Raw genomic sequence first — 23,014 nt, 5'->3', positions numbered from 1 at the left:
TGTATTACAGAAATAAAAAGGATTATAAAAGAATACTATGAACAACTGTATACCAACAAAATTAGATAAACTAAATAAAATGGAAAAAAACCTAGAGAAACACACAAACTACCAAAACAGACTCAATAAGAGATAGAAAATAGAATAGATAAGTAGAGGTTGAACCAGTAATCAAAAACCTTCCAACAAAGAAAAGCTAAGGACTAGATGCTTCACTGGTGAATTCTATCAAACATTTAAAGAATTAACACCAATCCTTCTCAAGCTCTTCCAAAGAGGAGGAAGGAACTCATTCTATGAGGGCAGCATTACCCTAATACCAAAGCCAGACAAAGACATCAAAAGAAAAGAAAATTACAGAACGATATCCCTTATGAATATAGATGCAAACATCCTAAACAAAATACTAGCAAACCAAATCCAGCAGCATATTAAAAGGACTATATACCATGCTCAAGTGAGATTTATCTCAGGAATGCAAGGGTGGTTCAATATACAAAAGTCAATCAATGTAATACACCACATTAATAAAATGAAGGAAAAAAACCATAGAATCATCTCGATTGATGTAGAAAAAGCATCTGACAAAATGCAACACCGCTGTATGATAAAAACACTCAACAAAGGAATAGAAGAGAACTTCCTCAACATGATAAAGGGCATTTATGAAAACCCATAGCTAACATCATACCAAATGGTGAAAGACAGAAAGCTTTCCCCCAAAGATCAGGAAGAAGACAAAGATGCCTATTTTCACTTCTATTCAACACTGTACTGGAAGTTCTAGCCAGAGCAATTAGGAAAAAGAAGAAGAAAAAGAAAGAGAGGGAGGTAGGGAGGTATTCAGGTTAGAGAGGAAGAAGTAAAATCTCTATTTACTGATGACATGATCTTGTATAGAGATAATCCTAAAGAACACACACTCTCACTATCAGAGCTAATAAATGAGTTCAGCAAGGTTTCAGGATACAGGATCAGTATACAAAAAATCAATAGTAAGGCTTCCCTGGTGGCGCAGTGGTTGAGCATCTGCCTGTCAGTGCAGGGGACACGGGTTTGAGCCCTGGTCCGGGACGATCCTGCATGCCACAGAGCAGCTAAGCCCGTGAGCCACAACTACTGATCCTGCGCTCTAGAGCCCACGAGCCACAACTACTGAGCCCACGTGCCACAACTACTGAAGCCCGTGCGCCTAGAGCCCGTGCTCCACAACAAGAGAAGTCACCACAATGAGAAGCCTGCGAACCACAACGAAGAGTAGCCCCCACTCGCCACAACCAGAGAAAAGCCCTCATGGAGCAACGAAGACCCAACGCAGCCAGAAACAATAAATAAAATAAAATAATAAAATAAATTTATTTTAAAAAATCAATAGTATTTCTATACACTGACAATGAACAATCCAAAAATGAAATTGAGAAAGCAATTCCATTTATAACAGTATCAAAAAGAATAAAATATTGAAGAATAAAGTTAACCAAGGAGCTACAAGACTTGCACACAGCAAACTATAAAACATTGCTACAGAAACTAAAGAAGACCTAAATAAATGGAAAGACATCCCATGTTCACGAACTGGAAGACTTAACACTAAGATGGCAATACTTCCAAAAGCAATCTACAGATTCAATGTACTCCCTACCAAAATCACAACAGCCATTTTTGCAGAAATGAAAAAGCTGATCCCAAAATTCATACGGAATTGCAAAGGACCCTGAATAGAAAAAAAATTTTGAAAATGAAGAACAAAGTTAGAGGACTCACACTTCCCAATTTCAAAACTTAGTACAAAGATACAGTAATAAAAATAATATGGCACTGGTATAAGGATAAACAAACAGACAGAATATTAAGAGTCCAGAAATAAACCCATACATCTAATGGTCTACTGATTTTCAACAACAGTGCCAAGATTATTCAGTAAGGAAAGAACAGTCTCTTCTAATCTTCTAATCATGCTGGGGCAACTGAATATCCACATGTAAAAGAATGAAGGTGGACCCTTATCTCACACTATATAAAAAAATTAACTCAAAATGGAACAAAGACCATTTAGCTCTAAATTTAAGAGCTTAAACTATAAAACTCTTAGAAGAAAGCATAGGGATCATGACTTTGGGTTAGGCAATGGTTTCTTAGATATGACACCAAAAGCATAAGCAATAAGAGAAAAAGTAGATAAATGGAACATCATCAAAATGAAAAACTTTTCCCCATGAAAGAACACTATCAAGAGAATGAAAAGACAAACCACAGAGGAAAAAATATTTGGAAATCATTTTTCTGATAAGGGTCTAGTATCCAGAATGTATATAGAACCCTTACAACTCAACAACAAAAAGATAAGCAACCCAATTAAAAAATAGGCAAAAACCTTGACAGACATTTAATTCTCCAAAGGAGACAATATAAATGGTCAAAAGGAACATGAAAAGCTGCTCAATGTCATTAATCATTACGGAAATGCAAATCATAACCACAATAAGATACCACTTCACACCCATTAGTATAGCTATATTCTAAAAAACAGAAAACAACAAATGTTACTGAGGATATGGAGAAATTGCAACTCTCATATATTGTTGGCGGGAACGTAAAATTGTGCAGTCACTGTGGAAAATCCTTTGGCAGCTCCTTAATAAGTTAAACATAGAATTACCATACAACTTAGCAATTCCATTCCTAGGTATATACCCAAAAGAACTAAAAACAGGTGTTCAAACAAAAACTTGTGCATGAATGTTCATAGCAGCACTATTTACAAGAGACAAAAGCTGGAAACACTTATCCATCAATTGATGAATGGATAAACAAAATGTGGTATATCCATACAATGGGATGTTATTCAGCCGCAAAAAGGAATGAAGTATTGACATATGCTAAAACATGGATGAACCTTGAAAACATTATGCTAAGTGTAAGAAGCCAGACACAAAAGGCTATGTATTGTATGAGTCCATTTATATGAAATATCCAGATTAGGTAGAGCCATAGAGACAGAAAGATTAGTGGTTGCCAGGAGCTGGGATAAGGGGGTTGGGGAGTGACTGCTTAATGGGTACAGGGTTTACTTTTAGATGAAAATGTTCTGGAACTAGATAGTGGTGATGGTTGCACAATACTGTGAATGTACTAAATGCCACTGAGTTGTATACTTTAAAATGGTAAAAACAGTAAATTGTGTTATGTGTATTTTACCATAATTATAAAAAACAGTATCATTAAACTTATTGTGATAATCATTTCATGATGTATGTAAGTTAAATCGCTATGCTGTACACCTTAAACTTGTACAGTGGTGTATGTCAATGATCTCTCTATAAAACTGGAAGAAAAAAACAAAAAAAATAAACACATGTACATGTAATTCTAAAACAAAAAAAAGAGGAAAAATAATTTAATATGCAGGAAACAATTTAAGAAATCACAAATAATCCTTTCAAGTATAAAAAAATCAACAGAATATTCTCATGACCAAGGCCCTTTCCCTAACTAAATATGGTTATCACTTTCTGTAAGATGAGTTATCAGGGCCATGCCCAGCCCTGCCCTCAGTGGGGAAGGTCATACCTACCTCCAATTACTCGAATATTGTTGTCCTTTGTCAGAATAGCCTCAGCATGGAATACCAAAACTGGAATTCTCCTGCAGCCTCCAGTCCACATGATACATGGATGATCTCTACAACCGTAATAAAAGGCTTTAATTTACAGCTCAAAATCTGAATTAACAACTGAAGCAGATCACTGTGGTTTGCTGCTTAGCAACTTTCCCCTTCTTCTGGAACAAGCATCCCAAATGTCCTATGGGAAACCAGTCATCTCCCACTCTTAGTCAGATGGTCTGCTTAAGATTAACTCCGTTCCTGCTGTAGGGATGGGTCTTGACTGGCTTCAGCCAATCAGAGTTTTCCATTCCCCAGTTACAGTTACTGGTTCAGGGATGAGGACATAAACCAGCTGGAGCCAGTGTGTCAGGAGATATGTCGTGTGACCCTCTAAGAAAGCGATGCTTTCTCTTCTGTAGCAGCTGCAGGAGAGATGGCCTCCTCCCCTTGATGGTGTAAGAGAATGAGGTCTGGAAGTGCAAGTGTCATTTTGTGACCTTGGAAGGAGAGCCTGGAGCTGTTGGTAAAGGAGAAAGTCTGCGGGAGCCTGACTGAAAGAACAAGAGAAATGAGATCCTGAGTGGCAAACGTGCAGTTGCAGAATCAAGTCTTTCCTAAATATGCGTTCATAAATTCCCTTTATTATTTAGGACAATTTATGTCTTAGTCCCTGGCACAAATAAGAATCCTAACTAAAATAGTCACAATAATTGACAGACCACTTTTACACCCTATAGTCCCTTTTTAAGCCAATTTGATGATCCATCCTAAGATTCTGAGCTAGGAACGCTAAATTAATACAAGTACCCCAATTAAAACCACATATTTTAAAGGAAGCCTATACCAAACAGAACAATGTTTTCCTCCCGAAAAGGACCTCTGACTTTATTCCCTTCCTATCTTCCAGAAATCTCTGTTTAATCAATCTCAGACAGATGTGTATTTATTCACAGATTAGAAAAATCTCCAACTGCCTTAGTGCATGAAGGTAGGAAAGAAATGACCTGAGTCCCTACTATGTGTCAGGAATTACACTAAGAGCTTTCACATGTTATCTCACTTAAGCCTCTTGCCTGCACTATGAACTGAAGAAAAAGTGTCCAGAGAGGTTGGGCAGTTTGCTTAAGGTCATACAGCTGGTTAAGTAAGGGAACAGGTATTAGAACCCAAGTGTCTGTGCTCTTTCCACCCTTCCATCTCCCTAATCACACATTTCAGTGATTTGTTGTATAAACACCTTAAACTCAACCCTTTGGGGACTGAAATTAATCAATTCCTTATATGGAATAAGATCCATTTAGCCAAGATTCAGGCTGCTCTCAAAAACTCACATGACCACACCCCTTAACAAAGGCCATACCACAAACCTCAGGGCCAAGTTAGACCCTCCCAATACAGGTTTAAACAGATCCATGCTTTCAACGCACAGGCTGCCAGGCTACCAATCTTAGAGGTGAGGCAGCCTTTAGACTTGGGATGAGCTGCCAAGAGCTTTATTGAGGAAAGCAGAGAACACCATACCTAGTTCATTTCCTGGTTTCTAGAAATGGAATGTGGATGCTCATTTTTCTTGTGATTTGACTTGGGTGACAGTGCCCATTTGTGAGAAATTGGTGTTTATATGGTGCAAGAAGGATTTTTTGTGTGTGGTTTGCTTGCTTTTTAATCTTAAACACCTGTAAAATGTGGGTATAGGGCCAGATGATTCCTATGCTCTCTTCCAACTTTAATTTTTTCCACTATATTTCTAAGTCAGAGGACAGAGGAAAAATTAGGCAGCCTAAACTATCAAGTCTTAGACAGAAACTCTGGAAACTATCGAAAGTTCCTTGTCAATCCATCTCTAGCTGCAAACTGGCACCACTGTGCCTTAGCACTTAAAAACAATGGATTACGGATAAAAGGTAAAAACGCCTGACAAGAGTCAGGAACACAATAAACATACACAGCTGAGAAGAGCCAAGGCCTTAACCGTACTATCTATAGAAAGCCAAATCCCTGACACAGAATCTTTTCACTTACAACCTCTGAAAAGAGAAAAGAGGTAGTAGACGAATCATTAGTTCAGTAAGGTCGACCCAAACACACTTAAGGCAGACGTTGCATTGTCATTAAAAGCATGCTCCCACCAGGTGGTGCTAAAGGAAAAAGATTCAAAATGATTAGGAAGCTGAAAATTGGGACTTTAAATTTTCATTTACACCAGAAACTGGTACATATTAAGAAATTATGCTTTTACAGACATAAAAGAACAAAAAACTTGGATGACTAATAACCAAAGTAGACCAGTTTTATGGTTTACTTTACTGAAAGCCTAAGAACGTTTTGGTTTTTAAGAAGCAATTTCACGTGGAATAGATATTATTCACTCCTGGGATCCAGCCTACATAGCTCAAAGCCTCGGTGCCTCATTCATACCAATGTCCCTGCTGGAAATGCCTTCCCCACTTCTCTCTGTTCATTTAATCCCACTCTCTAAAGCCCAGCTCACCTCACCACCTCCTTGGAGCCTTCCTTAGCTCCTCCAGCCCACAGTGATGTATTCTTTCTCTGAACTGTAGCACTCACTACATAATCATTTGTTGATGATCTTTGTAACTGATCTAAAGCCAGCTTTTACAATCAGAATTAAATATTTTTTTTAGTGACTAAAGAAACCTTACATCAAATTAACGTTTCCACATCTCTATATAAATTTATATTTGGGAACCCCAAACAAAATACAGAAAAAGAGCCCCTTTACGTCTACTATTTGAAATAATGCCATGCAAAACAAGGATGCCTGGACAGTTTCTAGCTCTAATGTCCAGGACTGCAAGCCATCAATACTTTAATACAGCCTAGGGTTCTGAGCAGATCTAGCAGATATCCATGGATATATACCTTTGGATCAAGTCAACATCCTTAGATGATTTAAGACCTTGTAACTTCCAAAACTTTAAAAATGTAAGCATGTTGTTCCAGGTGTGAACAAGACTGACTTAAGATTCCTAATGTATAAAACAGGTATCTGATAGACATGAGCTGATGGAACATTAACAATCAAAACTCAACAGTAGGAGTTTGAAAGGAAGAGGAGCATAATGTCCGTGAATCTGGATGGGGAGGGCGGGGGGAAGGTGGAATGACACCTGTATTTTCACTAACTTCTACTAGAAATTTAATGTTTCTCAATTACGAATACAGGCACCAAACACAGTAATAATAGTATTACCTGTGTTTTTGACTCTGTCTGAAATTACAGATTTTTTTATACCAAATTACAGTTGTTGCAGACATCTCAAAATATCACTGACATTTATCACTGCTTATAAGTTATGGTAGTTATTAAAATTGCCACTAGATCACCTGTGATTACAGTCTTCTCATCTGGTGTGATTTGGATGGACAGCAATTTGGCAACTCTCCACTCTCAAGCAATCATTCAGCTATCAAATGGTGACATTTCACAGTGGTGATCCAGTCATCTATGATGTTTCTTGGTATTCCCCATTTTTAAGTGTTAATCAAAGACCACCCAAGTATGATGGTCTTATGCAAACTAAGCAAAAACAGTCTTCATGTTGCTGTCTTTAGAAAATAAAATCTAACTTTCTCATGTTTTAAATGAATGATCTTGTTATTTAATGTATTAATAAAAACGTACATATTACTATACCACAAGTTTGGTTTTTTAAAAAATCCTGATAACTGCACTTCAATGCAATTGGTATTCTTTGTAATGAAATGTATTTTAAGCACTTCAAAGACCTAAGGTGATCTAAAGCATGAAGCCTCCATTTATTTACTCATTAAGTTAGTCACTCAGTCAGCAAGCATTTATTGAGTGCTTACTAAAATATTAGGTTGAACCACCTAAAATTTCTCAATATTTGACTGTTTTTGACCTACCAAAATAGCAATTTCATACAGTTCAACCTAATACTTGTTGGGCCCAACCTATAAGCCCACTAATAAAAGAGACAGTCATGAAGTAAAAGATCTTGAATCAGAAAGACTGATGCTTGAAGCAGAAGGTAAAATTTTTGTGAAGTGGGTAAGAGGCAGCACACAGAAAACAAAAAGTCACAAGAAGGCAAAGTGACCAGAGAGAATTATCCATTTAATTATCCTGAATGAGAATGACCCAAATATAATATCAAATCTCTATTTTCTATGACCTAATAGTGATGAGAAGGCTTTCCCCAAAGCTTTACTAATGCTTCAATAATTTTTTTCAAATTACATTAAATAATGTAATCTTCTACTTTATAATAAGAAATACACTTTAAATTCAATATAAAATCCAATAAAAATAAAGCCTTAACATTTGTATGGCACTTTATCATTTAAAAGTAATTTCATACACATTATTCTATTTGATCCTAACTATACCCCAAAAAACAGCCTGGGAGGGGCTTTCCTGGTGGCGCAGTGGTTAAGAATCCGCCTGCCAATGTGGGGGACATGGGCTCGATCCCTGGTCCAGGAAGATCCCACATGTCGCGGAGCAACTAAGCCCGTGCACCACAACTACTGAGGTTGTGCTCTAGAGCCCGCAAGCCACAACTACTGAGCCTGTGTGCTGCAAATACTGAAGCCTGTGCGCCTAGAGCCCATGCTCCACAACAAGAGAAGCCACTACAGTAAGAAGCCACGCACTGCAACGAAGGGTAACCCCCGGCTCGCGGCAATAGAGAAAGCCCACGTGCAACAATGAAGACCCAACACAGTCAAAAATAAATAAATTAAATAAATAAATTTTTTAAAAAAAGAAAGAACAAAAACAGCCTGGGAGATATCATCCCCACTTTTCAGGTTACATAGCACATGAATCCTAGTGGACTTACAGAGAATCTTAAAAACTAATGTTACCTTTAAGCCAGATTCTCTCTTTATTCTCTGTGTCAAGTAATAATTAATGTTAAAGGAGGCAAAACATCTAAGTGCTTCAAAATCCAGGAAAGCTAGGTCTGAATCTCAATTTATCACTCTCTATGCATCCCTGAGGAAGTTCTTTGTTATTTGTGGGGCTGAACTTAATAAAGTGGGAATAACATCTTTAGATTAAATGAGACACAGCAGTTAAAGCTCTTACCATCACCTATAGCAGCTACACTTATCACTATCATTCATTTATATTATTATGAGAATCCAACAATGAAGAAACTTGACTCTTATCTAAAAGAACCCAGGAAAGCCATGTGTCTCAATAGACTCAGCACAGGCTATAGAATTCTAATGTCCTGCTCCACACTTACTCAAATAACTTCTTCTTTTTTTTTTAAATTAATTAATTTATTTATTTTTGCCTGTGTTGGGTGTTCGTTGCTGCGTGCAGGCTTTCGCGGAGAGCGGGGGCTACTCTTTGTTGCAGTGCATGGGCTTCTTAAGCAGTGGCTTCTCTTGTGGAGCATGGGCTCTAGGTGCGTGGGCTTCAGTAGTTGCAGCACGTGGGCTCAGTAGTTGTGGCTCGCGGGCTCTAGAGCGCAGGCTCAATAGCTGTGGTGCGTGGGCTTAGCCACTCCACAGCATGTGGGATCTTCCCGGACCTGGGTTCGAACCCATGTCCCCTGCCTTGGCAGGTGGATTCTTAACCACTACACCACCAGGAAGCCCTCAAATAACTTCTTATTATCATCATTCTATCATCCTTTAAAGGCTTTTGAGAAAATATCCAATGTCACAGAATTGAGAGACCTACTTTTCTTCAATATCTAAAAATTTCAAAATCTCCTATGTTAGGAGCTCTGAGCAAGAGCTGCCTAAGAGCTACTACCTGCAACGTCTAGAGCCGATGTTCACTCATGAACCCAGAAACAGAGCCTTATCTCATTTCAGATAGCTGATGGTCACCCAGTAATAAGATCTTGAATTAGACCATGTATGAAAACTAAAACCAGAGTCAGACAACACCAAAGGAAGGATACTGGGTAAAAGAGGATTTGAGTAAAAGAGAACTATTTTCCATCCTGAACGCAAAGGGTCAAAAGCAGGCTTGCTATTACTTACTCTTGGCTTACCGCCTCCTCATCCTCTGAGGATGATGCCGTTTCCTCCAGGTCCCGGGCCATCACGACTGGCATTTCCTTTAGAGTTTGTCATGCAGTCAGCAGACGGGGGCCTCAGAGACCTTTCTTTGCAGATTCACTGGATCAAACAATTTGGGTGGCACAGATTCCTGCAAGAAAGCCAAATGACCTGAAACACAACGCAGTTGTCTTTTTGTTCATTACTGCTGATGACCTTCCAAGTAATGAAAATGAATATTTACCTAAATAGTGTCAAACCTCTAGAGGCTTACCTTCTTTCACAGTGCTTCACATATGCCACAAAAATCAAGATTTTTTTTTTCAAACATACTGTCTGTCCTCTGTATTTGAAGAGCTGCTGTGAAGTTTCAGTTTCTCACTTTTCTTTTACATACTAAATCTAACGTGCAACAAAAGGATACACTTACTTAAGAAAGTCTGAGGTAGGTGGATGATTGCCTAAAACATAGATTCCTTGCTAGAAAATCCTGACGTGAGTTAAAAATAAAAACGCAAGTATTAAGATCCTTGCAAACATTTCTTTAGATTCTATGCCAAGCACAGGTAAAATACTCTCATGTTTCCGCTAAAACAAATTCAACCACTAAACAAAAAATGAATATATGCTGCTGAATCAAGGTCATAAATAGCTGGGAAAAAAAAAACTGTCCTTCCACACTCTCAAAAATTATTCGCCCTTACTAAAAACCACAAACTATGATCCAAATATCAAAGACATTAAAATTAGCATATTTCTAACTTAAAATATTTTTAGTAGAGAAAAGGTACATGTTCATTGCGTGTCTTTTTGGATGGAATAGAAATTACAGGTAAAGAAAATGAAAATGTTTTAATGACCATAATCCCATTACTCAAAGATAACCATTTAATGTCAACCTTTCCAAACCTCATTTTTCAATGCATTAATATATGTGATAAAAACGTAAATAGGGCAAAAAATGCCAATTCCGATAACGATCCTGACACATATTCAGCAAAATGGGCAATATCTAACCATCTCAAAGGCGTTCTTCCGAGTATCCCCAACGGGACCTCTCAGTATTTCCCAAAACGTTGGGAAGTCCCTTAAATTAATACAAAACAAACAAAACCTCCAAGCGAGGAAGGGATGCCAACCCGTCCTAGGCTGCCAGCAGAGCAGGGAGAGACAGGGCGATCGGAAGAAGATTAAGGGCACTCGCCCAAGGAGCGTCCTCGCCCTAAAGGGATCGGGCCCTCAGTCCCACCCGCGGCTCACTCCAATCCAGGTAGGTCCTCAGATGCTCCCTACAGTAAGGACGCGGGAGACTCCGCCGCAGAGATTCAGCCCAGCGCGCCCGGAAGCCAGCAGCTGCTCCCGGACTCTGAGAGGGAAGTGCAGCGGACGGCGCCCGCCCAGACTTGGGAGCGCACCTACCTCCGGTAGAGGAGTGCACCGGCGCAGGCGTTTACCTGTTTCATCTGCCCATGGCTCGAGGCGGGCAGGCGGGGACAGCGCTCTGCACCTACCACCCTCCTCCTTCCCCAGCCGGGCTCAAGGCGGCCGCCGACCGCTGCTTCCCCCGTTACTACAACAACCAACAAGCAACTGCCCGCTCGGAGCCACTGCGCAGGCGCCCGCCACCCGGCGCGAACAACGCTCGGCTTCGGGCGCGGACAATTGTCGTCACCGCCACGCAGCGCAGGCACAGGGCCCTGCTTTCCGCAGAAGTCTTGACTTCTTTTTTCCTCTCTTTTTACCTCCACCGCAAAAAGATTGACTCCGAACCTGGAGTTCTTCCGCCAAGCTCAACACGAGGGGTCACTGCAAGAGCGGCGTACCGGGGGTGTGGCTTGGGCAGCGGCAACCGCTGATTGGCAGTGAAGGGGTTCACGCCCCATCTCCTGCTCGAGCAGAACCAGAACAGCCAATCAGAGCGAGGGCTGATGGAAACGACCCAATCCTGGAGACGGGCTGAGAGTGGGGGCGGGGACAAGTGGTTCAGGTGGATTCAGGACTGGAGCTGTGCTGGGGAAGCTTCTTGCTCTTGCTGCTGCTGCTGCTGTTCTTGGGAGTCCAATCGCTAGGTAAGGTGAATGGAGGGGAGAAGAGGTAGGTGTCTGTGTGGCATCTGATTGAGAGGATCCGGACAGTCTGGAAAAATGGATGTGGGATAGAAGGAAGATACCAGGGAGGCCACCTTGTGGGGGAAAAGAGGTTCCTGAGACCAAGAGAAGAGGGAGCTGGGAAGATGAAGAAGGCTTGATAGGTTCGGAACTAGTGAATGGATGAACGAATGAGCGGCCACTCTGAGCCTAGCACGGTGCGAGGAACCTTTACTTTCTCATGTAATTCTTATAATAACCCTTGAGATAGGTATTTTTAATCTCCATTTTGCAGGTAAGGAAACCTAGGCTGTAAAGTGTAAATTACTTGCCCACGGTCACACAGCTGCTAAATGGTAGGGCCAAGAAAGGAACCTCTCACTCCCAACTCTACTAAACACCACAGCTTTGCTGGCCTGGGCCAGGGCAAAATTTGAGAATGGGTGTTGGATGCTCTAGGGGGCCCTCCAAAGCTGTAGGGAAATTGTGCTGAGGGATTGGCAGAGCAGTTCGGAAGAGTGCTCAGGCTCTGCCTTCATCAGCTATCTGCTGGGGTTTCTGAGAGCTTCTGTGAAACGGGCATAAGTTCTGTCAAAGAGGGAGGCCATCCATGCGGCTTTTCTGACCCTGAGAGAGCCTGAGTCTCCTGCTGAAGGAGGGTGAGAAAACAAGGAGGATGGCAGGGGAGGGGAGTGTGCACATCTTGGCCCATGCTGTAACTGCTTGTGATTCCAGTAGAACCCCATTCTCTCTGCACTTGGACAGAGTCCACTTTTGTGACCCATTTTCACTGAGCGATTCACCCATTGACCCTTCCTCCTCTAGGACTCCTTGTTTTTTGGTGCTTCACACTGTCTTGAGCCATTGCTGACTTTAATATCTGTTTCAGCTGGGTAGTGTAGGGACATAACGAAACATCTACTGCCGAAGTGACAAAGGAAGCCTGATAATTTATCGCCACTTAAGGCCCAAGAAATTAACCTGACAACAGAAAAACCATGGGCCAAGAAAACATAACGAAGATGGCAAGAAGCAATTCCATGATAAGATTTTTTTTTATCTACATGGTTTTTACTTAAACCAAGCTGAGTGCTCAGCAAGGGTTGATCTAAGGTTTTGTTTTTTAAACAAAAAGTACGTGACCTGATGGTATTTTCTATACAAGTTGAAGACAGAAGTGGCTGTGGTATGCTTGTCTTCCTCAAAAATGGAAACTTCATCAAAATATTCTCAAACAGTGAGACAGTCTTGCAACGTACAGACCAACAGAGCATGCTTCGTATCTCAGCTCTGCCATCTATTAGCTGTGTAACGTCAAGCAAGTCGCTTAACCTCTCTGTGCCAACCCTCATCTGTAAAATGGAAATATTAAGTGTCTACCCACCTTAAGGATTAAATGAGATAATATATGATAGGTTCTTGGCACAGTGCATGGCATATACAGGTGCTCAATAACTGTTAGCTATTGTAATAGCTAACCCAACACTAACATTGCTGTTTCCTTCTCCATATAATTTTCTTACTAGTTCTCAAGTCACCACAATTTATTTTTAACTTTTAGATTGTTCTCCTAGTTCATGGAGGATGGTGTACCTGAGAACCAGAGTAGAGAAAACTTAAGGATGTAAATATTGCCCTCACACCATAGATTCCACTCAAATGTACAAGGCTTTTCTGTGCTTGGAAGGATCTGTCACCAGTAGCCAGGCAGGTATCTGTTAGTAGATTTATAATCACCTTTGAGCCACTTGCATTACAAAGGAATGACATGAAATGCCAGGCTAGAAGTAAAGATCCCAGGGGACTGATTCCAGCCAAGAGAAGAGAGTTCTGATTTAGGCTAATATTTTTGGAGAAATTCCTTAGACAAAAATAAGCACTGTGCTACTTATTGCAAAGTATACTGTTGACTCACCACTATTAGTATGACTAAATATTGAGATCAATTTCTGTAAGTCTTACACCGAAGTCCATTTTATTTCTTTGTAGTGATATTTGTACACCTCCCTTTCTCCTGTTCCCTTTCTTCTCTCCGTTTTTTCCACTGGTTTTGTCATTTTCACCCACTGCATTATTTAGCCTTTTTCACTCTGGGTAAAGGTCAGCACACTTTGATTTAAGGTACATATTCAAAGGCAGTGTGCCAACCCTGTGAAGGGTAACTGGGAGTGGATGAGCCTCAGGTACTTGGAGAGGAGTTTATGAAATGATTGATCAAGTAAGCTTAGTACAGCCCTCATGGGTGGGACACAGGTTAACTACAGAGGAGAGTGAGCTTATGGTTGAAGTACACTAACCATCTGTTGTCTCGTGCCCTTTGCCTTTGTTTCCAAGGCAAAAAGCCCTCTCCGATTTGAGGGGAGCCATGAGCCGGTTCCTGAATGTGTTACGAAGCTGGCTGGTTATGGTGTCCATCATCGCCATGGGGAACACGCTACAGAGCTTCCGAGACCACACGTTTCTCTATGAAAAGCTCTACACTGGCAAGCCAGACCTCGGTAAGAAAGCAAAGACCTGCATCCTTTGTGGGAGTGGCCTAAATTGTGGTTCCCACATCTGGCTATACATTAGAATAACCTAGAAAAACTAAAATCAAACAAAGCACACGTGGCCATTTTCCTCTCCAGACCTACTTACTGAGCCTTTCACCCACTGGGTGGGGCCCAGGAGTCTTTTTTAAAAACTTCCCAGGTGAATCTGATGCTGCCTAATCTAGCCTTAGGCAGCCACTAGAGTAAGAGACGTGGTGGATAGCACTTGGTCCTTTTCTCCCCGAGCTTCTCTGAAGACCTTTTCATTCATTTTACACTGCCGTAGGCAGCTAGTCTGTACAAAAAGCATTACAAGGGCACGTGAGGAAACAGTTCCTTGGTGATTCTGTGGTGCCCGACCAGAAAACCATAAAGAAGCTTTTCACATTAGCTCAGCCCCCTTTCAGAAATCAGATCGTGGCACACATGGTTTATACCCTGCGTGGCAGATGGAGAATTACTAATCCAAGTTCTTTTCAAACTGTGACATAGACCTGAGAAGATATCCCAGATCCCTCTAAGTTGGTCTCCCAAATTGAACTTCCGTGGGCGCATGGCAGCCTCTCCCAGTGTCCTGAGCCTCTCTGCTGAGAGTGTCTGCACATTTCAGCTTGCGCTTTGTTGCGCTGATGTGTGGGGAGGCTTGAGCTGCAGCACCATTTCATAGTAGCTGACAATTCTGTGTCACATTTATAGCTAACCCAGATTCAGGCTCTGACCTAACTCATTTTTCTGTAACATCTGAGTATCAAATGAAACTAAGTAGGCTAAGGCTCACTTTGAACAAAGCTCAAATACAATGGGTGTAAAGAACCTGGAAAAGTGGGCAGGACAGTTCCACTTTTCACCCTCCAGTGCAGTCCTCAGATGGTCCAGGAACCCTGTATAGATTCACAGGGTTTAAAGGTTGTCTGGTCTAGCCCTTTGAATTTAAAGTTGACACAGAGAAGCCCAGGGGTAGAAAATGCCTCCTCCCTCATGACCTGGGGGTTGTCCTGGTACTTTTCTGATCATAGCAGGACCCCGGCGCATCCCGTAGAATTTCACCTGATGCCTAATTTAGTTTGGGTCGGTGAGATATTCCACTTTTATATCTCACTCACTAGAGAAATTTCCTGCGTTTTCATCAGAAGAGCTATCAAAATGCTTTATAAAGAATGTTGCCCTCCAGGGCTAACCGTTAGATATTTGTTTGGTATATGGAATTTTTTCTCACCTTACTACCATCTATAGGTCTTCAAGGTTGTGAATTTGGTATTGCCGTCTGGTTTTCCAAAGGCTGAAAAATCCTTAAAGCAAAATCCTGAAAGACCTTTCAATTGTCAGTGTTGTCTCTTAAAATTTTTCTTGCTCAGTAGACCAGAAAAGAAAGTATCTTTGCTTTCACCGTTTTGGTATTCCCCCTCCCCACTACTGGATGCCTTAGATCAATGCCGGTACATTAATATCACCAAGGCCAGGGAGGTTTTAGAAAATACCAGGTGGGCCCTGGGCCCCCCTCCAGAGTGTATGATTTAACTGTGCTGGTACCCAGGTCTTCGTAGTTTTATAAAATTTCTTCAGTTGATTCTAATAAATGTCCAGGGTCAAGAAGCACTGTTATGATGGACTGTGATCCATACTCAGGACAAGATATTTAATACAGCAGTGCCAGAATGGAGCTAGCAAAAGCAGAGTGGCCCCAGCAAACACCAAAGAAACAGTGCTTTGTTCCCTTCCCACATGAACAGGAAACCAGCCTGGTTAGGGCTTCGTTCACATAAGATTCAGAAGACCCAGGGACTTGGGTCTTTCAAAGACCAAGTGTGGGGCTTCCCTCGTGGTGCAGTGGTTGAGGGTCCGCCTGCCGATGCAGGGGACGCGGGTTCGTGCCCCGGTCCGGGGGGATCCTGCATGCCGCGGAGCGGCTGGGCCCATGAGCCATGGCCGCTGGGCCTGCGCGTCCGGAGCCTGTGCTCCGCAACGGGAGAGGCCACGACAGTGAAAGGCCTGCCTACCACAAAAAAAAAAAAAAAAAAAAAAGACCAAGTGTGGGCATCTAGATGGAGCCCAGTATTTCTGAGTTACCTCCTGTATCAGCCTTGAAAGTCTGCTGACCTCCTAGGCATCTTGTATTGACAGAACCACTCGCACCACGTTCCCCCAAACCTGTCCGGATCCAGACTCACCGGGCTTCACCAACACCAGAGCGCCTTCCAGGGCAGAGCCGTAAACTACTGCAACCAGGAGTTGCTGCCTAAGTGGGCTGTCTGTTGGGCTCCTACTCTTGGAACTCGCCCACCCAGCTGTAGGCGTTTGAAGAGGAGCTGAGCCACTTCTCATTCTGGAATTCTTTCCATTCCTTCTAGTTCCCATGTGCAGCACCAGAGCCTCCTCTGTGCCCAGCCAAGGGGAGTTCAGGCCTAGCTCCCTGCCCCCTTCAGTGAAGTAGGAAGAGTTGGGAGGGAACCCTGACCCTCCCTTCTCAATACTCTTGCTTTTTTCTGCTGCACAGTGAATGGCCTCCAAGCTCGGACCTTTGGAATCTGGACGCTACTCTCATCAGTGATTCGCTGCCTCTGCGCCATCGACATTCACAACAAGATGTACGTAAGGAAGGGAAGAGCGTTAGCTGCCTTCTGTTGGAAATCAAGTGCTAAGCATACACATTGTGGTCCTCTCTTGGATACCCGTTAATTTTGATACATTAGCCTGGGATGTGGATAATAAAAGGTTAATAGGTTCCATTCCTTCCAGGCCTAAAAAACATAATAGGCCTGAAGGTCTTTAAAGTTTGAAAGTTCTTTGAAACTCACATAGCAAACTGGTTATGTTATGATCCAGTAGCCTGCATCATACCCCTCTACTTTACTAAAGAGTCAGCCTTTCTTCTACTAAAGAGGTAGTGTGCTCTTTTTAGAGAGGCCATGACATACCTTATTCTTACATTCCTCCTTGAGAAGCAGGAATGAACAGAAATCACGATCCATGCAAAAATGAGCCCACAAGTTAAATGGTTGTATGCTTATGCAGAGTCAGGAGGTGAGGGTGACAGAGAACCCAGGACTCCTCTGTATTCTGCCTCTTCAGGGGACTCACATGGACTAATGTGGAACAGTTGCAAGCAATCACAGCCTCTGGTCTAGATAATGTTGTAACCCGTGCCGGCCACTGGAGGGGGCTTGAGCTTTCTTCCCAACAGCAGTCATCACCCCAGTCAAGGAAAGTTTGCTCGGGTCCCCAGGTGAGGCCACCAAAACACCAGCTTCATACTAAAATATTTTTGTCTTACCGAGACTCTCAGCATCTGGGCAAGAGAGGAGATAATGATATTAATTGAGCCCCTCTTATTATGCCAGATGCTTCCATCCACATGGCCTTGATTAAGTCTCCTCTTAGTAGCCCTGGGAAGCAGTGATTTTCATTGCTGATTCTGTAGATCTACATATAAGAGACCCAACTAATTTAAATTGAGGAAGACTGACTCAAGTGGGATTTGAAGCAGGGCTATTAGCACTGCGATCTCTCCAGCTTTATTTTTTCATATTTTTGAACCTGAAACTGGTTTACTTGTTCTAGATTGACACGTATTTTTGGAAGCAGTGCAGTTTAGTGGAAACAGCCTGGGGCCCGAGAATGAAAACAAGAAAATAGGCTCTAGTTTCAATTCTATTGGTAACTAGCTTTGTAGCAGCAAGTTCATTATAGACCTCTGCATCTCGGTCCCTTCATGTATGAAATGAAACTGGTATATCTGTTCTGCCTCTCAGGGTGACTGGGGGGAAGTAAGGGCTGAATAATGATTTTAAAGACCTTTACCATGATGAAGAATTGCTGTCAAGTATAAGGGGTATGTCTTTTGCTCGCTGTGCTTTGGGGATGAGCAGAGACAGCTGAGACTTACCTTTACCTCTTTACCCTTTCATTTCCCCTTCACTCAACACAGGACAGCTGCAAATGCTGACTTCTGTTTCCAACGTTTTTTGAACGCCTGGGACTTTGGTCCAAGGCCTTCTGATATGCACTCTGATTCTATTCCCTCCCTAACTGGAAACTCAAAATCAACTCCCAGCTGTTCTCACCTTCTGAGACAGTCTGTTCTCAGAAATTCTGCCTATTTAATGTGTATATCTCTAAATAAACCTGCTTTCACTTAAAAAAAAAGACAACTCCCATACATACATATTTACTTACTAAGTGTATAAAAACATGCACAGGAATGATAAAAATCAAACTTAAGATATTCCTTCTGGGGAAAAGGAGGCAGAAGAATGGGATCAGGGTGGGAAAAGGATACACAGGAGGCTTTAACTGAAATCCGAATATTTTATTTCTTAGAAAAAAAGTATCTGAAGCAAAAATGTCAAAATATTCAGATTTGATGAAGCAGGGTATTCGTTGCATGGGGGTAAATTCTATTATGTGTATTTTTTGTATATTTGAAGTATTTCATAATTTTTAAAATTTCATAGTTAAAAAAAAAGGTACGAGCAATCTAAGTGGTCAGTCATCCTATAAACTCTCTCTTCTCCACCTCCTTATCAAAGCTGAGGAACAAGTTCTCTTCCCATGAGGTTGTCACTGTGTCCTCCATCTGACCATCTTGCTAGGTTAAGATGCAAAATATCCACCCCGCGTTGCAAGAGCATCTAAAGGCCCCAGAAAGGTCCTTGCTACCCTTTCCCCATACATGCCCTTCATTCTATGGCATCCATCCCCTGGCCCTGGCCAAACATCTGCCAGGTGGGCTTGGACTAGAGTCAAGCCAATTTGAGTAAGTAGAATACATAAGCATGATTGATCCAAAATTGTCTACACTACCTGGGATTGCCATACTCCAGACTCTGCTTTGCTCTTGCTGGCTTCACCACCTTGCTAAGACTTGCAAAGGCCCTCTGGTTGCCTGGACCATTCCCCTCTCAGTTTAGCAGTTGAAATCTTCAATTTTGCCCTAGATGTGAATAAATTGATGTGATCAAGCAGCCAGGTCTTTCCCAGGACCAAGTCTCCTTTTTCTTTAGCCATAGTCATTTCATGGGTTTTGACTTGTGTGTTTCAAGTCTGATCACTGCTTTTCCTCTGCACTGAACAAGCTGTACCTTCAGTCCCATTTCTGTCTGCTCCCCTGTAGGCTCTACCACATCACGCTCTGGACCTTCCTCCTCGCCCTGGGGCACTTCCTCTCCGAATTGTTTGTATATGGGACCGCAGCTCCCACCATTGGCGTCCTGGCACCCCTCATGGTGGCAAGTAAGCATCCAATGACCCTAGAACTCCTGCAGGAGCTGTCCCAGCCCTAGGGACGAGCCTCATACAAGCAGTATAAGAAAATGCCATGCTTATGTCAGCCACTAATCTTGTCTCTGTATTAAGGTTTCTCAATCCTGGGAATGCTAGTGGGGCTCCGGTACCTAGAAGCAGAACCAGGATCCAGACAGAAGAAGAGGAACTGAGGCCAACATCACCACGTCCGAGACTTCATCCTCCACCTTTGCTAGCCTCTTCCTTCACCCTCTTTGCTCTTAAATTTCTTTTCTGCTCCATCTTCCACTTCTAGTCCCTTCCTTTTTTTTCCTTTAATTTAAAAATTTTTAAGATATTTAAATATGCCTACGGCAAGTCGGTGCCATTTAAATGTATGTACCATTTAAAGAATCATTTTAAAATGAATACTCTGTACCTCTATCCAAATCAAGAAATTGCCAGCACATCCGAAGCCCACTGTGTGCCCTTCCCCCACCCACAGCCTCTTCCGGGACCCCTTTTCCAGCCTTCTGCTTTTTTCCTTTTATCTTCACCCGACGATTTGACTTGTATGGTGGGAACACGTGAACTGTGAAACTTAAAGCTGCTGCCGCACCCACAGCAGCTGCCACCAAGGGCTGCTTCGAGGGGGTGTCAACCCAAGTTGGGCTCCTCTCTGCTGCTGGACCCAGGACTCTGAACCATCCAGGGGACAGGCAGCTCTTCTAAGAAGAAGGGCTCCCCTGCAAGTGAGCATGGCTCCTTACCCTTGTGCCTACAGGTGGATCAGGGTTGGAAGAGCCTGGGCTGTTTTTAGACCTTCTGGTCAGCTGTATTTGTGTAATGAGATTTGTAATAAATAGAAAAACCTTCTGCTCTGATTAGTCCTCGTACTTTGGCCTCCCCTAAGCCCAGAGCACTCCTGCCCCTCGTCTGAGGCCTAGCAGAGGAGAATCACAGCTTTCTGCTGATCAAATATACCATGAGTAGGACAACTCAAGACTCAGGCAAACCTGGCTGCCTTTTGTCTCTTGCTCAGTTCTTGTGAAGTCAAATCTTCCTCCTCTCCATCCCCACCTTAAAGATTCTGAGTTCACAGCTGAACAGCCAGGACCCTCTCTTGTTTTCTTCCCAAGGAAGAAACAGATTCTTGAGAAAGCAGAACCAGGCAGCATAGAAGAAACAGCTGTATGACCATGAAAAGAAGAACACTGGGGCCCAAGAACAAGGCACTGGAGCAGACTGCCGCCATCCAAACACGACCAAGGGTTTATTGAACACTTACTGCATGCCGGACACTTGGGAAAGACAGATGAACGACCCAGGCAATGTCCCTGTAGTCAAGGAGACAGACTATCAACAAGCCCATACCTGAAAGAACAACTCCAGACAGTGATAAGAACTCTAGAAAACAAGGTACTGTGATCAGGAAGGGGAGGGAGGTGCACAACTTAGACCATCGGGAAAAGCCTCCCTGAGGAGTTGGGATCGCAGTTGAGACTTGAATCGCAGGGATCATATGTCTTAAGATGTGAGGCGGGCATTTAGCGCAGAGGGAGCAGCATCTAGTCTTGTTGAAGGACTACGATCACTGTAACTACAGAATGGTGAAGTTAGGGAGTGGAAGACAGCAGATGGAAGGGAGGCAGGGGGCTTGTGAGGTCCTGACAGGAAGCTTGAAGTTGATACTTCAGTTGGGAATTCTCAGTCAGTTAAGGCTCTTTAGGTGAAAATCTTCCCTAACCTAGCTGAACTAATAAAGATAACACTGGCTCACAAAACTGAAAGGAGGATTATCGGCTTCAGGAACGGCTTGATCAGGACTGAGCTCTATTTCTCTGGGATTCTTTTGGCTCTGCCCTCCTACATTGGCTTCATCCACAGGCTGGCTTCCTTTATGATGATCATGGTGCCAAAAGTGGTTGGTACAATTCCAGGCCTCACGTCCTCACCTGGAAAAATAGCTCAGAGGTACGAACCATCTTTCCCTTACCAGCTATTGTAGGAGGCAGTAAGAAAAGGAATGATCTTACAGAGAGTTAACATTTGAGTGGAGGTCCACAGGGACCCCACCTAAGAAAGGAGTGAATGAAAGCATCAGATGATGTGGATCCTCTAGGCATGCACCACAGAAACATGATTCCAGATAAATAAAGACAAGATCGGGAAGGATCTAAAGAAATGATACAGAGTATTGGCAGACACTATGAGTATAAGATTTCTCTAACAACCCAGGCTTGGCTCCCTTCCCAGGTGGTTTAAAGTGGAATCACAGTGTTGTCTCTCCACCTAAGAATTGCTAACAGTTAGGAGCCAGATGGCCACAGACACAGTGCAACTCTCTAAAGAAGAAATGTCCAGGAAACCGATCGTTGCAGCCCACTCACGTAACACACATAAGGTAAACGCAATCACAAAGGGAAGAGTGGCAGGAAGGGGGACGATTCAGAAGAACTGCAAATGACAAAAGTGGATTCCGGCCAGCATGACCTGGTGAGTGACTGCTCTGATTATAGAACAAACATTCCAGCCACCCTTTGAGGCAGAGCCAGAAACCACAGTGTGCTCTCTGGGCAGCAGGCACACTCAGGTGAACTGTCTTCGTCTGGATGCTGTAGGGAAAGCAGTCCCAGTCACATGTCAGACGTTGAGTTGCAGTCCCCCACAAAGGCCAGCTGTCACCTCTGCAGCCTCATCTTTTAAAAATCACCCACTAGGATGGCAGTCTCTGTGTCAGCAGAAGACCACCTTCCAGGGTACGGAGGCCACAGCAGCACCTCCACTACCCCGAGCCCCCACCCCTCCAGACCGCTCCCGCCACCAAAGCCATCTCTGCCCCAGTAAATGACAAGGCAGACCACATGGAGAATCTTTTATTGCCTTAAAACATCTGACATTAACAAGCAGAAGATACTAATTATGTTTTTTAAATAAATCAATGCTTTCAGTAAACATTTTGTTGATACATTTTAAGGGACTGAAGAGTAAACACCCTCCTTATCAAAAAGTAAGGCGCCCTCACTCTCCACCTCTCCTCCACCCTTACCTCAGCCCTCCCACCAGAAGTGTGAACTTCTTTTATTATGTACAGAATATCTGTACACACACACACACACACACACACACACACACACACACACACCTGGCTCCCCTTGGGCAGTGGCTCAAGCACCCCAGCACCGCTGCCACACAGGCTGCTCCAATATGCTGAGGCCGGGGCAGCATAGGGGTCATGATCACGGAACTCAACGCACAGGAGAAATGACCAAAACGTCTTATTTTTGGAAATACTACCCAAGCCCATGAGTAGAGCCAGACAGCAGGCAAAGCAGGAGAGGTCAGCTAGGGCTGGTTGAAGGGGAATCTTTAAATTCAGAACATCTGAGAAAAAATCATTGCTATTAAAGAAGGGGGTGCGGGGAGAGGCGGGGATGCAAGTACTGTCCCCATCAGCAATGGAATGAATGCACTTATCTAACCCAGCAGACCTGAGTCCCGTTCAGTGGCCACCGTCTGCCCCTTTCATCTCAGAAGCGTTTTGGAGGTTGCAGGGGGGA

At 42.9% G+C, this 23,014-nt stretch overlaps 2 protein-coding genes across 6 annotated transcripts in view; one reads left to right on the top strand and one right to left on the bottom strand.

The window, feature by feature from the left end:
• The window catches only part of TTLL5 (tubulin tyrosine ligase like 5), a gene marked incomplete at both ends in the record, with an annotated part of 288,021 nt that extends 278,349 nt beyond the window's left edge, over positions 1 to 9,672 (bottom strand). For all 5 annotated transcript variants that reach the window (XM_079699035.1, XM_079699039.1, XM_079699036.1 and 2 more), the window contains 2 exons: positions 3,575 to 3,681; positions 9,599 to 9,672. In XM_079699035.1, the coding sequence (XP_079555161.1) occupies positions 3,575 to 3,681; positions 9,599 to 9,672 (181 nt within the window). The remainder of the gene's footprint in view (positions 1 to 3,574; positions 3,682 to 9,598) is intronic.
• Positions 9,673 to 14,068: 4,396 nt separating this feature from the next.
• ERG28 (ergosterol biosynthesis 28 homolog) lies at positions 14,069 to 19,666 on the top strand (the record flags this gene model as incomplete). Its single annotated transcript, XM_079699722.1, has 4 exons — positions 14,069 to 14,201; positions 16,729 to 16,819; positions 19,345 to 19,463; positions 19,587 to 19,666. 4 exons carry the CDS (start codon positions 14,069 to 14,071, stop codon positions 19,664 to 19,666), a joined length of 423 nt encoding a protein of 140 aa, XP_079555848.1.
• Between the last annotated feature and the right edge of the window lie 3,348 nt (positions 19,667 to 23,014).

Source organism: Hyperoodon ampullatus (genome assembly GCF_949752795.1).
Source record: "Hyperoodon ampullatus genome assembly, chromosome: 3".
Taxonomy (NCBI): domain Eukaryota; kingdom Metazoa; phylum Chordata; class Mammalia; order Artiodactyla; family Ziphiidae; genus Hyperoodon; species Hyperoodon ampullatus.
Note: the sequence above shows the minus strand (reverse complement) of the source record. Positions and strands in the feature narration are given on the sequence as shown.